We start from the raw sequence: 15,209 nt of genomic DNA on the forward strand, positions 1-15,209 counted from the left end.
TTGACATAGATGTATTGAAACAATGTTTGTTAACAAAACTTACAGCATCTCGAAGAGAAATTTTAAATTTTGTTAAACTAGTAAGTGAACAGTGTCAAAAAATTATTTTAGCTACTCAATTTCATTTTTCATCTCTAACAACATATGAAACTTTGAATATTTTATTATTAACCATTCAAACCCAACCCACTCACTTTTTAAAACAACCTTTACTATCTTCCTTTTCTCCTTCTCAAGGGTCCACCTTTGAATTTTTTTTTAAATATTTAGCAAGTGAATAGTTGCGCTCTAAATTTAAAAAGTAGCACAACTGATCCTTATGAGCATGGATAAAGTTCTTAATTTTTCAATGTGAGATTCATTATCTAAACATGCTCATTCATGTGTGCCACAGTTTAATCGTAATACGTAAACAATATATATATATATATATATATATATATATATTCAGCGATGTGAGTTGTGAGATCATGTCTATCATTGTCACATCCCAGCCCGCACCCCCACCATATACCGGACTCAACTCCACCGTAGTACGATATTGTCATCTTTGGGTCCCGACCACGCTCTCACGGTTTTGTTTATGAGAACTCACACGAGAACTTCCCAGTGGGTCACCTAGGATCCAGGGATTGCTCTCGCGCGAACTCGGTTAACTTCGGAGTTCCGACGGAACCCAAAGCCAATGAGCTTCCAAAAGACCTCGTGCTAGGTAGAGATGAGAATATACATATAAGGCTTATATGATTCACTCCCTTGGGTAATGTGGGATTTTACAATCCACCCCCCCCTTAGGGGCCCGACATATATACATATAAGGCTTACAAGATCCACTTTCCTGTGCGATGTAGGATGTTGCAATCATTGTCCTTTAGTAAGACTATACAGAAATTTAAGTTTTCAACATAAAACCTCTCTCTTATCAATAAAAAGTGTTATATATAATCGATGTAAATGTAAACAAAGATTTGATTGTAGCAAGAGCATTGTTACTGTATCAAATAAATATAGGTTTGTAAATAAAAGGTTTTACATTCGACTTGATGATCATCACAAGCAGTGGCAGAGCTCGAATTTTGAATGAGGAGGGGCCTTTAACAAATATGTATATATATATGAGTGTGTAAAAAGTTGAATTCATAACATGTTGACATATGCAATTTGTGTAATCCTCACAAAACTGAAAAAAAATCTCTTAAATTCAATACTAAGAAGAAAAAAATGTAAAAACCCAGACAACCAAGTAAGAGATAGGTTGTGGAAGGCTAAAGAAAATACAAAGAAGTAGAAAAAGAAGGAAAAGGGGGAGAGGTCTGCAAATAAAGAAGGTGGGTTGCTTTAGAAAATTATAAGGTGTATATTACTATTAGGTGAAGGAATCGAATTAGAAGTGAGATTGCTTTTTTCCATTTAAAATTGCACATCTCTTTTAAAACTCCCCTGCCGAACTTATCGTTTCATTAGACAGCCGAAAAGATTTAAAATCAAAACAGTTTAACGACGTCGTTTGCTTCATCTTCTTCCATGCGGTTCACACCTCAGATGAAGTCATGATGGGCCGGGGACTACCCTAGTCCCTTGGTGGCTCGGGCCCTGATCACAAGCTCCAGGCTGCATGGTATTGGTAATTGTATGGTCCGAGCATGATGGGAATTCTGGCAAATGAATCAGGAGGCCTTAGGCATCATAAAACCTGATCCATCTCGAACGCGTTCCCAAGCAACAAGAGAAGAGAAGATGGGGTTTTTATGAAAGATTTTTCAATATGATGGGTAAACAAGATGATACATTACGTGTTATTATACAAATTGCAAGATATGTGTGTAAAAAAAATTAATAACTTAAAAAATAAAATTTTTCATCACTCATATAAAAACGTGATGTACTACTCGTGTTCCGATCATAATAAATTTTTTTTTTTAAAGATTGTGCTACCATCATACAAAAAAATACAAAACCTTAGCTAGCTAAATCACATCATATCACATCATATCACATCATATATGTGTGGGGCCAAAACCCTAAATATTTACAAGTTATTATATAGGACTCTCCAATTGGACCATTGCCACAGGCAACAAGCCCACACCCACATCACCGGCCTGATCAAACGGCATCGTATTCCCACCGCCAGCCAGGAAAGGAAAGGAATGTATCGGTCATTTATAAGGGGGTCTGGTGAGATTTCTGACCCCTGTCATGTGATTGTGGGGCTTTGGCCTTAAAAGAAAGTGAAGTTTTTTAAGGGCAAAGTTAGGCCATCACAGTTGACTGTTGACAGTTCCACTCAAATGGTGTTTTTCTGTTTGTAAACACACTTTCAGGAAAAAAAGAAAAAAAAAAATTCATCCACCCCCAAAAGCACTTATTGTGTGCTAAGTGCTTCTTCAAACAGTTGGTAGATCTGAAACCTTTATCTTTCATCACATTTACTACTTGTACATTTGTGTGGTACTATTGCTTCTATTTTGGTGTAAAGACCTAGATTTATGGTGAGAATCACCGAAACTAAAATGACCATCTTCTGCATTTGATTAGGGTTTTTGGTCATTGGACAATTGGTACTGCATGTAAGTGCTAGGTGGGTCCCACTCGTTAATCTAAGGGTCCAGATGGAAATGATGGACAGCATGCTCCGCTGTGATGCTCTTCCAAATCCAGGAAGCAATAATCAGATATCAACCTTTTAACTTTTTCATCTCCCTTCCGAAAGAAGAAATTGTTTCCCAATAAAGAAAGGAACCAAAAATCAAGGCAGGAAAAAAAGAAGATCTAACAGCTTTGTTACTTTAAAAGATTGACCACAAAATTCCAAGAACATATACGTGAGGACGCTAATTTCTGGTTTCTCGTGTGGATGTCGACTCTAGTTATTGTAATAATTTCGGACCCAAGCTCCTCTTCCCTTACTAATAATAGTTTTTTTTTTTATGTTTTTTTAAGAGATAATTTTTTATACCACCTATGGGTTTTTTTTCTGGACGATATACCACGGTTTATGAGAATTAAGGGCAGTAATTGTAACGTCACTTCAGTACTTCACCATGTAAGTCAAGCCTATATTTATACAAATATTATAAAACATTCGATTTGACGTGAAGGAACCTAAAATTGGGAAAAGGATCCCACGTTTAGGGATCATGTGATCGTGATCGTTCATCGTACATCATACGATCAATTTTCGTTAGGTACTATTTATATTTATTTTCAATTTTAAAATGATTTCTGATCGCACGATGTATAATGAACGATCACAATCACAGAATTCTTAGGATCCCAGAAAAAGTATCCGGCGACGATCCTTTTCCCTAAAATTGGTGGCTCCATATATTGTTCCCAGGGTACTGGTGGTCTGTTAATATATTTCATTCACTCGTTTTCTTCGGCTTCTCTTCTCTATTACCATTGTGTATTTCTCTCCTTCACTACTCCACACTGCACATTTTCTGATAAACTCCAGTAACTCTTTATCTTCGCCATCCCTCTGCACCTCCTCCAGTACTACTTTCCATCACTTCTCAGCCTTCAAACCCTACTTCCCCTTGCTTTTCTCTTTTCTTCTTAGACACTCAAGACACTTTAAATTTTATTTTTCTTACCAGTTTATATAATTTAAAGAAAATTATAGGCTTCGCATATATAGCAATGGATATTGGCCAGTACAAATCAGAGGAGCAGATGGAGATGACGATGATGATGATACAAATGGAAAAAATCTCTGAGCTCTGCGGTGCCTACAATGTGGTTTCCGACCTGCCGCCGTCCGATCACAATTTCTCATCCACCACAACTAGTCCTAATAGTCTCAAGGCCACCATGTCACATTACACCGACCAAAACACACATAATAATAATATTCATTCACCAAACTCACAATCCTTCCTAAACCTCCCAACAATCCCATCCACCATTTCATTCACCAACACAAACCCTACTGACCAAACAAACGGCACGTCACCGTCGCAAAAACGTGCTTCGATGGCAGCCATGAGGGAGATGATATTCCGGATTGCAGCCATGCAGCCGATCAACATCGACCCAGAATCCGTTAAGCCACCAAAGAGAAGGAACGTGAAGATTTCTAAGGACCCTCAGAGCGTGGCGGCCCGGCATCGGAGGGAGAGGATTAGTGAGAGGATTAGAATCCTGCAGAGACTTGTCCCGGGCGGGACAAAAATGGACACCGCTTCCATGCTAGATGAGGCCATTCACTATGTCAAGTTTTTGAAGACTCAGGTCCAAACGCTGGAGAGAGCTGCGACTAATAGGCCTACCGGGATTGGATTTCCTGTGGCCATGTCTAGTCGGAGCTACATTTCTAACTCTATGTCTGAGGTTTACGAAGCTTATCATCATCAGAATGTGCAGCATTTCGATCGGTGACGCTTAATTATTGATTAATAATTAGTCCAACTGGTTAATTGTTTGATTCTGGGGTTGTAAATTAGGAACATGCATGAAACTATTGTGATCTTCGTCGATCTTACATAGTTTTAAGCTTACTTGTAATCCATGTTCTCTTTTCTATTAATTAAATAATAACATCCCTTGGTTTTCATGAAAGAGAGAAATTGGCAAAAATTATTGTTTGAAACCTTAATTATTGAATCAACTTTAAATATGTCGTCGAAATTAGACAAGGATTGTCTGTCATCCTATTTCTGGTGCTCTTTCATGTCCTTCTGTTTGTGTGGTCACGGTTAAACTACGTCAATATTTTATATTGTTTTTTTATAAAGATAATAAGACAAAAAATAAATAGTAATATAAAATGTTGACTTGGTTTAACCGTGACCACACAAAACAAAACTGAAACGCACAAAAAGACACCAGAAGTAGAGGGCAAACAATTCTTATCCGTCGAAATTTAGTTACCAGTGTACGTAGTAGATATTTAATAATTTTATTGTTAAAATTCAATTTTAATCATTTTTTTTTTATCAAAGAGAGCTTCATGTAAAATCAAAGAATTATGAAAAATTGCAGTTGGGGAATCATGTGTACTTTGGCATATGGTCCTTGGGAACATACAATAATGTACTATAATCTTTAGTGAGTTGTCAGGTTTAGGAAACTAGGATGTATCTTTATGTGCCTGGTAAGAAGAAAAAAAATCAAGAGAGATAGCAGGTTTGGTATTACTGTACTCTAAAAAAAATTGCTTATGTTAAGCTGTAAGAATAAGTTTATTTTTGTTGTTTCACGTTTTCAATTTTTGTTTTCACCCAAAACTGTAAAAATAAACTATTTTTAAATATTTATTAAACATTTTTTTGAACTCAATTTTTTTTATACCCACTTTTCAGAACTAGCAGCTTGGTCATGATAACAATAATGTTGATGGACCCTGCGTGCAATGGAATGGTTGGAAAAAAATATTGTTGACACGGGGAAGTTCAATTATTTTACAAAATAAATCTCATTTTATCTTATCATCTGACACGATCATTAAACGTATATTTTTTTATCAAAAAGTTAATTTCACATTTATCCGAGTAGTACATTACTCTTTTTATGATACACTAGAAAATCCGTTGAGATTATATATACAAATATAAACAGTTTAAAATACCAATAAATTTTGAGCATGTATTCCATGACAGCATATATTATTCAAAGTTAGGGAGAGATACATAGCAAGTAGGATGGGAGGAGAAGAAGAAGAAGGAAAGAGATATGAAATTAATATTATGATTGTGAATTATAGAGAATGCATGAGAGGTCCACGTGAAGTTCTCTGACATAACGGTGGTGGTAGCTTTTACGATTAGGCAAAGTGATAATGTTGTTTTCAGCCATCACCACTTCGCCACCCTTCCCGTTACGAACACGTGAACTCTATCCCACATGGCAATCCTTCGTGGCTCTTTATAGTGCCAACACATCACAACACAACACTTGCTGCACTCCCCTTAAACTTTGTTGCCGTTGCAGAATGTATGCGTCTCAGTTCTTGATAAGAATTAGTACAGTGCACAGAAATATAAAATTTGATGATTTAATTCATAAACGCCAATATGTTTTAGGAGTGTAAAACACCTCACAGGTGCCACTTTCCTATGACTTGCTACTGAATTTGCATAGGGACGCGGGGCTTCTGGAGGCCATCAAGGGTTAAAAATATTCAAGACTTTCTATTTCTGGAGAACTTCCACACCTTCCTAAATTTCTAATTTTAGGGTTCTTATCCATTTTTGTCTGAGACGTGCTATAAGGTGCAACCTCGCAAGCATCTTTTCGCATGAGATAATATTGGGCACCTCTTAAGTTCCTGAAAGAATTCAAACCCTAAAAGGTCGTATCCAGTGCACAAGGCTTTCGCTTTACGCAGAGTCTGGGAAAGGTGAATGTCGGCTAGCCTTACCCCAATTTATGGAGAGGCTGCTCCCAAGTCTCGAACCCGAGACCTACCGTTTATAGGCAAAAACACTTGTCATCGCACCAAATGCGACCTCTTAAAGAATTCAAACCCTATATAAAATAAAATAAAAATACAAGTTTGAAGATGGTAATGACAACAAAGTTAAGAGGAAATATACAGATCACTTTTGTTTAATACTATATTGTATGCATTCCAAAAAGGGGTCAATAGACAATGAAGGTTAGTTAAGTTGATAAAGATCGTTCTTTTTACTAGATTAAGGTCTAATTAATTTCGAGTTCCATTGCCAGCAATCTCTCTTGATGGAGCTCTATAAAAACAAAACAAAAAAAAGACCCTTTATAAGTCCTCAAATAAACTTGTAGAATACTTTATTGTCGTGATTCGTGAGATGAGGTAATCTCCCCTCCCGCTAAACTTTCTGTTACTGAAAAAGGGTGATTCATGAGATGAGGTAGTCTCCCCTCCCGCTAAACTTTCTGTTACCGAAAAAGGGGTCAATATTGTTTGCAAATATAGTAAAGAGAAATGAAGGGTAGGTTGCTTCCCAATGGAGGATCTAAAGAGGGAAGTGCTAATGTCTCAACACACCAAAAAAAAAAAAAAACCATTTATTCCCTACATCCACAACATTCCAACCAAATCTAACACAATCTAGGGGAAATAAAAAATAAGGGAAACATAGACATGATAATATATAGATATTAACAACTTTTACTAAATAAGAATGGTCAAACAAAAAACAATGAGAAGACCCATGTCATGTGAGACATATGGCTATGGTCCCCAACATCCTCATCCTCAAGGTCGTCTTCAATGGAGTAAGAGGTGTCCCCTTGTCCTACGAATACAAAGCATAGACCCTTCCAAAACGCACAAGTGCTTTGCATCTCTTTCATACATCCACTTCATGCACCAAAGCAATGAAATGGTTCAATTTCTAAACCCTACAACCAAAAACATGAATTTGGTGTCAATTTAAGTAATTACATGCATTAGAGAGATTGGTGTTCTTTCTTGTATTTCTCGGAAATGTAATTAAGTGACAGAATGAGTAACATGCATTATCAGATTAAAATATAAAACGTGTAACATGATTTTATTTAGAATTCAAAATTTTAATTTTATGTTACGTTTTACAGAACAAAACAAATTGCATGTGAAATGTGAGTGAGGAATTGCCCTAGTATATAGCGTCCTTCTTTCATCTTTTTTCCTGTTTTCAAAATTTCTTTTATAATGTATGGTTTAGTGTAAAAGTGTTGTTTCTATAAATAAATAAAAAGGCAAGATGCTACAGGTGAATTCACACCGAGTCCTTATAATATTGGAGGAGTATATTGATTTTGAGAACTGTTATTTATTAGCATTTTAAAATTTTAAATTTGCACTTTTTCACAAATGTATTTTTCTTTCTAAATAAAAAAAATTTACAATACCAAATCAAAATTTTAAAATGTCAATAACAATTTTCTTAATTTTTGTTGTTAAATTTGTGTTGGGGGGGGGGTGGTGTGGTTTAGATAAAATTAAGGGTAGAATATGCAAAAGATAAGGCCAACCAAATGAGTAATGACTAGAGTCCAAAAAGTGGGACTAATACACGTTGGTTGGTCGGATTAGATTTGGTAGGGGCCCACTAGGAGAGTGACGGAGGGTGACACAATCTTAATCTCTTGGCCCAATATTCCGGAAAAGGATCCAGATTTTCCTATGATCCAAGAGATTCCGTGATTTCATCTATTCATCGTATATCGTGTAACCGAAATTATTTTAAAATTAAATATAAATAATACCTAAATAAAATTAATTGCACGATTTACGATAAATGGATGAGATCACGGAATCCATAGGACCCCTTAGAAAAAGATCCGACGAGGATCCTTTTCTCAATATTCCTCCTCCCTCTGTCCTTTCTCGCTGGTGGTATTTATTTCAACACAAAACTTCACATCGAATTTGTCCCAATTCCCACTTATAGAAGTATGGATAAACCCACCTCTCATTGTCACAACGAGTAATGCTACTCGACAGATTTTCAGCGTGTCGAGAATATGGTCGGATACATCTAAATAACAATACAATTAATTGAAATGTTCAGCTAATTGTATTATGACAGTTCAACTAATTGTATTATGACACATAGTGCACCAGATCATGTTCTCAGCATACTGAAACATTTATCCGTTTTATAAGAGATGTTCTACTTTGCATTAATACAAATTATTGAGCACTTTAGTCTTAGCCAATGGGATTATGTCGCATTTTCCTGAATGATGCAACATTATGTGATTCAATTGTTGGTTATAGAGTACTGAGCTGTTAGGCAATTTGATTGTCGATTTAGGAGTATTGAGTTGTTAGACAATTTGATTGTCAATTCTAGAGTACTGAGTAGAAGATTACACCTATGAGTTAGGTTTCCATATTTGCATGATTAAATGTTACTTAGGGACGCACAAAATAAATTACATGCATTACTTTCACACTCTTTAATATACAAGTATATCTCACTTAAAATGGCGATGCCTACTTTTGTTAGGAAGTGTATTAATAAAGTAGTTTGTTTTGTGTAAATAGGATAATTGTCGTGGGTTAAACCAAAATTAATGGAAACGTCGAAAAGGAGGTGAAAGCTTCACAATGAAATTGTTCAATAGAATTGTAACTAAATTGCTATAAAAATAAATGTCATGCTCAACTAATTTGAAATGTTTCTTCTTCTTATGTTTTTAAATTTTTTTTTTCAAAGTCATTTGGGTGTACCAAGTCAATTTTTGGGTGTATTTAGAAGATGCCATCTTTTACTGCCTTTGCGCGAGGCCTGGTCATACTTCCACGCTGAAAATATTTCAGATCAGAGATTGCAGACCACGTGAAGGCCCAATGTTTATCAATGGTCATGGGACTACCCGTCAATTTCAGCAAAATTGGGATAAAAAAAGGGCAACCTTTAGACCATCTCCAACTCTGGGCTAAAAGCCAAATTACCCTCCAAATTACCCCCCAAACACTCTCCAACCCATGTTAAAATTTTAGGTTAAATGACAAATGATATTTTTGGGCCAAATACCCCCCAGCTTTCCCCCGGGCTAAATGCCAAATGTTTATCGAAATTTAAATTTTTTTAGATTAAAATGTTCATAAAATTAATTTACAATAATCTACATATTTATTTAAAAAAAATTGATTTAAGAAAAAAATTAGCCTAAGTTCATTCTTTAATAATTCCGGGCTAAAAATTTTAGGGTAGAAGGGTTGGAGCAGAAAAGATGTTTCTGGGCTAAAAGCTAAATTTTCCGGGCTAAAAAATTTGGCTTTTAGCCCAAGGGTTGGAGATGGTCTTATAGAATATCAGAGAGACGGACTAGTCTCCAACTTGGTAATTACCACTTACATAATCTGTCATGTGTGTGATTTTATCACAAAAGGTCACGGTATTAAGGTTCGGATATTTAAATTATTACTTCCCTTTTTCTACAGCCGATATGAGATTCAACAACCTTGACATTTAGTCACAGATGGTAAGTTTTTATTATGTTGTCATTTTATCATCATATCATGGGCGGTAGATGATCAATGTTTCAAGCATTAGGAAGAGAAGTATTACCAGACTAACTGTTTTCAAATCCGCTAATAACATCAAAAGATTAAGACTAAAATACTCATGAAACATGATACACACCTTGCAAATGTTTGATAATTAAGAAGAAGAATTGAAAAAACGTAAACCATTCATTGTCATCTGACAATAACAGTGATTCATGCTATACGACGTTATATCGATTATTGATGAACCCTATAAAATCCATGTCATATGCTGGAATATGGTTTATTTTTCTCTCCAGATCTTTTGATAATTTGATTCAGTGACCTTCATCTTCTTTTGATTAATTCGATTCAACCATCAGAAATGAAACGTGTAAAACACAAAAAGATATGCAAAATTCACTTTTCTAACTTAAAAGATCCTGCAATAAGGTTTTATTTACCGAGACGCTTTAGATTTGATGGTCTGTATGAACGGCGGAACAAAATCTGGATCTCTGTTTTACAAAATTGCTAGTTCTAACTGAACATGTTACAAACTAAACGCTGACATTGAATCGAATCAAAATTCTAATGCATGAAGATGTGAGTACGAAGAAGGTGAGTGTTCAAAATCGATCACAAAATCGTAAAGGGAGCAATCTAATTGATCCTTGTTTTGAGAAAACTATAGAGAAGACGATTGTAGTTCCATTTGCACAAGAAGCTTCATTGTTTAGAAAAAAAATTGAACATAGTATACAATCTGAAGTCTTTGATTTACATACACACAAGCATTATTAGTCACTGAATCACCAAGAATTTTCTCACCAGGTAGGGTCATCTAAAACTGAACTTCAGGCATTGGTGCTTCGTGCCACTATAAAACTGCGTTGACGCTGATCAAGTGTCAAAATAATAGCTGCTAACTGCTGTACACCGTTCATGTGTGTCCTGATTTTAGGCTGGAAGATAAATTGCCATTCGGCATCAGAACATAGTATAAGAATCACGTAAGGTTTCATAGCATTCATTAGACGGCACAATGAAACCAAGCACATGCAGTTAATTGAATCGGAGAGGTTGTAGTTTATAGTTAACCTGCATCAGCAGCTAGTTGTCATTTCAAAAACTTTTTGAAAAACTACAATGGCTCGTGTTTTGTTAAATCGTTATCACAATCAACATTCACGATTCATCATATAAAACAACAAAGATTGAGAAGTTAATTTTTGGAAAAAGGTGAACTATTTTGCAGAGACCAATTACCTTGCTTTATCGCTCAAGTGGAGCAACATGTGGTTGGAAGGCATCAGAAAACATGACATGTAAAACAACCGCTCAAAGAACCCATATGACAAGTTCTTCGGAATGATAAAGCTTTGCGTGAGGTTCTTGCAACTTCTGCTTGGTCGTCTAAAACTGAGCTTCTCATGTCTTGCGCTTTCTTCTGAGCTGATCTCAACTTGTTCATGATTTTATCCATGGATGATGATCTCTTCTTTTCCAGCTTCATCTGAAACAGATTACAAGTAAGGGCCACTAGTTGCAGGACATACATACAAAAACTGCATCTCTAATATTTGTGCGCATGTGTGTGAGAGATGGATGGAGAGAGAGACCTCCAGTTTCCGTATTGCTGCCTCAGCTTTCGCCTTCTGCAGGTTTTCCCAAGCAGTGATTTTTGCTTCCTCTCTATCAACTCTGAAGAATAAAGAAATGAATCAGCACACATTTTAAAATATTAAGAAATACCACTACATTTATTTTCCTCACAATGAAAAAATTGGGTGACAAACATACTTTGAAATGCTCTTCGATGTGTCAGAGAGATCCCAAGCAGCAGATCGAACATCTGCATCTTTCTTTTTCCAACTATCACCAAAATGAGAGCCCTTCCCAGGTCTTCGGGATTTATGCTTCTTGGACCACCTTGTCACAGTGACCCGTTCATCTACCTGCACATCCCTGACTTCTGACTTTGAAGAAGCCACACTCTGTACTTCCATAATAGGCAGACCAGAGGAAGTGGAGGCAGAGAAAGAAGCCCGTGCCCTGGGAGATGAGTGAGCGCTATCTGGGCTCATCTGGGTTGCCATATCCCTTCTTGAAACGGCACGAGATACATTCGTAGCCGCATCCTTGACCCCATCACAGCCATCAAACTTTTCATCTGGTGTAAATAAACCAATGTACACAAACCATCCATGCATAAGTACACTAGTTCTAATAAACCATCACGGCCATCAAACTTTTAATCAAAGACATCCGTTGTTCGGAAAGTATATCTAAAAGCTTATCAATTAACACAACCCAAACAAGGTAATTAAATCACCTTCATTAATTGCTCATTCATGTAACAATCTAGTGATGGTAATAAAATCACTCAGCTCAATCAAGAAACTGATGTCCAATTAGCAAATTAAACACTAACCTTGAGAGTCAGGCAGTGAAGATTGCTGCTCCAGCACCTCAGAGCAACCATGAACACTAACCGAACGGGCAATGCAGGCCTCTGCCCGCGTTGTAAAGCCGCCATTTTGGGCACCGGATTGGAACCCCAACCCATCAGCTGATATAACACCAGCTGAAAACGGAGAAGCAGCCATGAAATTACTCACATTGGTCCCATCAAACATCGGCATGGCGGGCGAGTACAACGAGTAATACGCAACCCCAGGAGCCCCAAGCGGACCGCTCTTTGACTTGGGCCGCCTCTGAGTCTGCTGATTCGACGGCCTCACCAAACCATCCCCTTGAACCGGACTCAAAATCCACCTCTCGGCATCTTCCCACTTCGACGGCAATGTCCTTCCGTTATTAAACGGCAGCATCGCAGCCGCCGTATTCTTCCGACCCACACTGGCATGCGACGGGACCCGCTCCGAGCTCCAACCCTTTTGAACACCGAGACTCGTGTGCCGGTAACTCGGTGTGCCTGGACTCGGGAAGTTCGCCGATTTCCGAGACGCCATTGAACCCTTCTTTATCGCGCCTAATCTCGGCGAGGACACTGATGCATTGTTGTTCAAATCCAACGAGGCGGGTCTCGGCCGGTCTAGCTTCTTCGATAGAGCTTCAGATCTGGACCGCCGGTCCTGGCATTCTATACAAACAGACAAAAACCCAAAAGCTTAAAGCTGAGAACTTTGAATGGTTTGGATGGGATTGGACTAATTTGGACTGGTATTTTACCTTTGAGGGCAAGAGAGAAGGAGCTTCTGGCAGAATCGAGGACTAAATCCGAGTCCGAGTCCTTCTTTTGAACTGCGAGAGCTCGAAGCAGCCAAAAGCAACAGTGAGAGTTTGAAAATTGAAAAAATGGGGGAAAAGCGACGTCGTTTGTGAGCTGTAAATACCTTTGGCTTTTTCTCCTTTTGCGGAGAGACGGCGAGTGTGCTGAAAAGCGTGGATTCTGTTCGGATCCGGATCGCGATCTGGACCACTCGAGCTTTCCTCGTGGCGGCGATCGTGTGGGGCCGAGTTCTGCTGCATCCAAATCAACACATCAACAATTCGACCGTCAATTAATTAACCATGCCAACGGAAAATGCGGGTTCGATATCCGTACCGGAGAGATCTCGGAGGCGGTGGAGTCGTCGCGGTCGAAGGAGCAGCGGTCGACGCTGGCGGAGGCGGAGGAGAAGAGGCTGAAGTTGGACTCTAAGGCGAGGATTACGGAGTCGGGGCTCGGGTCGCGGACCCGGAAACCCGGTCTCTGCTCCGGCATTTTTCACATTACCAAACTTGCAGAGTTCGTTGAAGATTCCGGTTTGAGTGACGTGGGGAGGGAGTGTGAAATGGCGGGCATTGGAAGGAAAGGGATTTGTTTATGCGATTAAGTCACTGTCATTAAGCGAAGGTAATCACCCTTAAGGATTTTGTTTATCGAATCGGAACGACAGTGGTGTTTAATTAAAGTGGATTAATTAAAATTTTTTGTGCCTTTTAATGTTGGGTCATTGATTAGCTAGCTTTGACTAAGGGAAAATGACAGTGGTTTAATGAGGAAAAATGACAGTGGGGTCTACGTGTCATGTGGCAGGAGGTGGGTCCCGGTTGGAAGTGTAGGTCAAAGTAACATGGTGCATGGACTTTTTGGTGTGTGACGTTTTGGTGACATGGAATTTGAATTTGTGATGTAATGAGGGGAATACTATTCAGAGTTCGTGTGCTTAATTTTAGTTTCACACATTCTTTTTAATTTTTGATCATCAGATTAAATGAATTAAAATAAATTAATTATAAAATTTTTACAAGTATGTAAAAGGTAAAATAAATGTGTGAATGACGCTTTCCTGATAAAATTGACAAATTAATGATGTGTGTTTTGTTTGGTGAATTTTTTTTTATAATGAATTTTATGATTTTTGAAATTTTCCCATGCGTAATAATGTTGTTTGATTTTAGAGTGAACTTTGCGATATCGTCACTAATTGATTTAGCTTGCTTGATTAGTTTTCGCATGACTTTTCTTTGCACTGCTTTTAACTTGACTAGTCGACAAACTAGACACATATAAATATCATTTACTTGTCACGAAAGCTAATGTGATCAATGCATCAACAAGTTGACCCTACATCATCGACAAATAATTAGTGGTAATCTGTTCGAAAATTTAGGTTGATATCTTTCAGATACTGATACTAATAGTAGGAATGAGCTTCTTTATTTTTTGATTTCTCAATCACCAGTTGCAGTAGTGGAGCTAGTTTGGGATTAATGACGGCTAATGTTCCCAACAGCTTCCTAACCCCATATATATTTGGTGACAAATTTATCTTTAACCCCAGCTAAGGAGAGAGTGAATAACGTTGAGTTACAAATTGATGCTTTTTCCTTCTCCGATTTTCTTTTTTACTTTCTCGTGTCTTCCTTCTCATTTTTCTTGTGTGCAACCCAGTTGTGCGCACCTCATGCTTGACGTAATGCTTCATTCAAAAAGCCTTGGTAGGCAAGTCTTGACAATTTGCTAGCTTGGGCATCACTTGATAAATGTAGATGCTAGACGAACACATTAGCTATCGATGGATGTCGTCACAAGCTTTCGGCGAATGTGGGTAGATTTTATTAGGTGCCCATCAGATACTTGATGGAATAGTGCAATACGATTTCTATCGGTCAAAATCATGACCCATTGTTATAAAATTCTTACTCTGTCAATGAAAAGTTGTTGAAAGATGATTAAGTGACAAATCCCCATATTCAATCTCCTTAGATTCTCAACTCGAGGACGCTTATGTTTAAAGCTATACATTTGCTAATAATCATATTCTTTCTTTCTTTTTTAGTTGGAAGG

General features: G+C 37.6%; 2 protein-coding genes across 5 annotated transcripts; one reads left to right on the top strand and one right to left on the bottom strand.

The window, feature by feature from the left end:
* The first annotated feature begins 3,314 nt into the window (after positions 1 to 3,314).
* Positions 3,315 to 4,563, top strand: LOC103421132 (transcription factor HEC1-like). The gene has a single exon (XM_008359166.4). The coding sequence runs from the start codon at positions 3,646 to 3,648 to the stop codon at positions 4,381 to 4,383; it is 738 nt and encodes a 245-aa protein (XP_008357388.3). The 5' UTR covers positions 3,315 to 3,645; the 3' UTR covers positions 4,384 to 4,563.
* A 6,056-nt stretch (positions 4,564 to 10,619) lies between these two features.
* Positions 10,620 to 13,882, bottom strand: LOC103441113 (uncharacterized). Of its 4 annotated transcripts, none has more exons than XM_070826698.1 (8): positions 13,482 to 13,882; positions 13,270 to 13,399; positions 13,106 to 13,177; positions 12,345 to 13,016; positions 11,714 to 12,083; positions 11,533 to 11,614; positions 11,180 to 11,426; positions 10,620 to 10,875 (listed from the first exon to the last, which is right to left on the bottom strand). In XM_070826698.1, the coding sequence occupies exons 1-7, from the start codon at positions 13,638 to 13,640 to the stop codon at positions 11,223 to 11,225; spliced, it is 1,689 nt and encodes a 562-aa protein (XP_070682799.1). In that variant the 5' UTR covers positions 13,641 to 13,882; the 3' UTR covers positions 10,620 to 10,875; positions 11,180 to 11,222. The 4 variants fall into 4 exon arrangements, with proteins under 4 accessions (XP_070682799.1, XP_070682801.1, XP_070682802.1 ...); XM_070826700.1 differs by having other exon boundaries at positions 13,270 to 13,396; positions 13,482 to 13,833; XM_070826701.1 differs by having other exon boundaries at positions 10,620 to 11,011; positions 13,270 to 13,396; positions 13,482 to 13,825.
* Between the last annotated feature and the right edge of the window lie 1,327 nt (positions 13,883 to 15,209).

This window comes from Malus domestica, chromosome 08, assembly GCF_042453785.1.
Source record: "Malus domestica chromosome 08, GDT2T_hap1".
In the NCBI taxonomy this organism is placed as follows: domain Eukaryota; kingdom Viridiplantae; phylum Streptophyta; class Magnoliopsida; order Rosales; family Rosaceae; genus Malus; species Malus domestica.

Coding starts and splice junctions, on each gene's coding strand:
- LOC103441113 (XM_070826698.1), bottom strand. CDS start 13,640: ATGCCGGAGCAGAGACCGGGTTTCCGGGTCCGCGACCCGAGCCCCGAC. Junction 12,084..12,344: donor TTCACTGCCTGACTCTCAAG/GTTAGTGTTTAA, acceptor TATTTACACCAG/ATGAAAAGTTTGATGGCTGT. Junction 11,427..11,532: donor CAGCAATACGGAAACTGGAG/GTCTCTCTCTCC, acceptor AATCTGTTTCAG/ATGAAGCTGGAAAAGAAGAG.
- LOC103421132 (XM_008359166.4), top strand. CDS start 3,646: ATGGATATTGGCCAGTACAAATCAGAGGAGCAGATGGAGATGACGATG.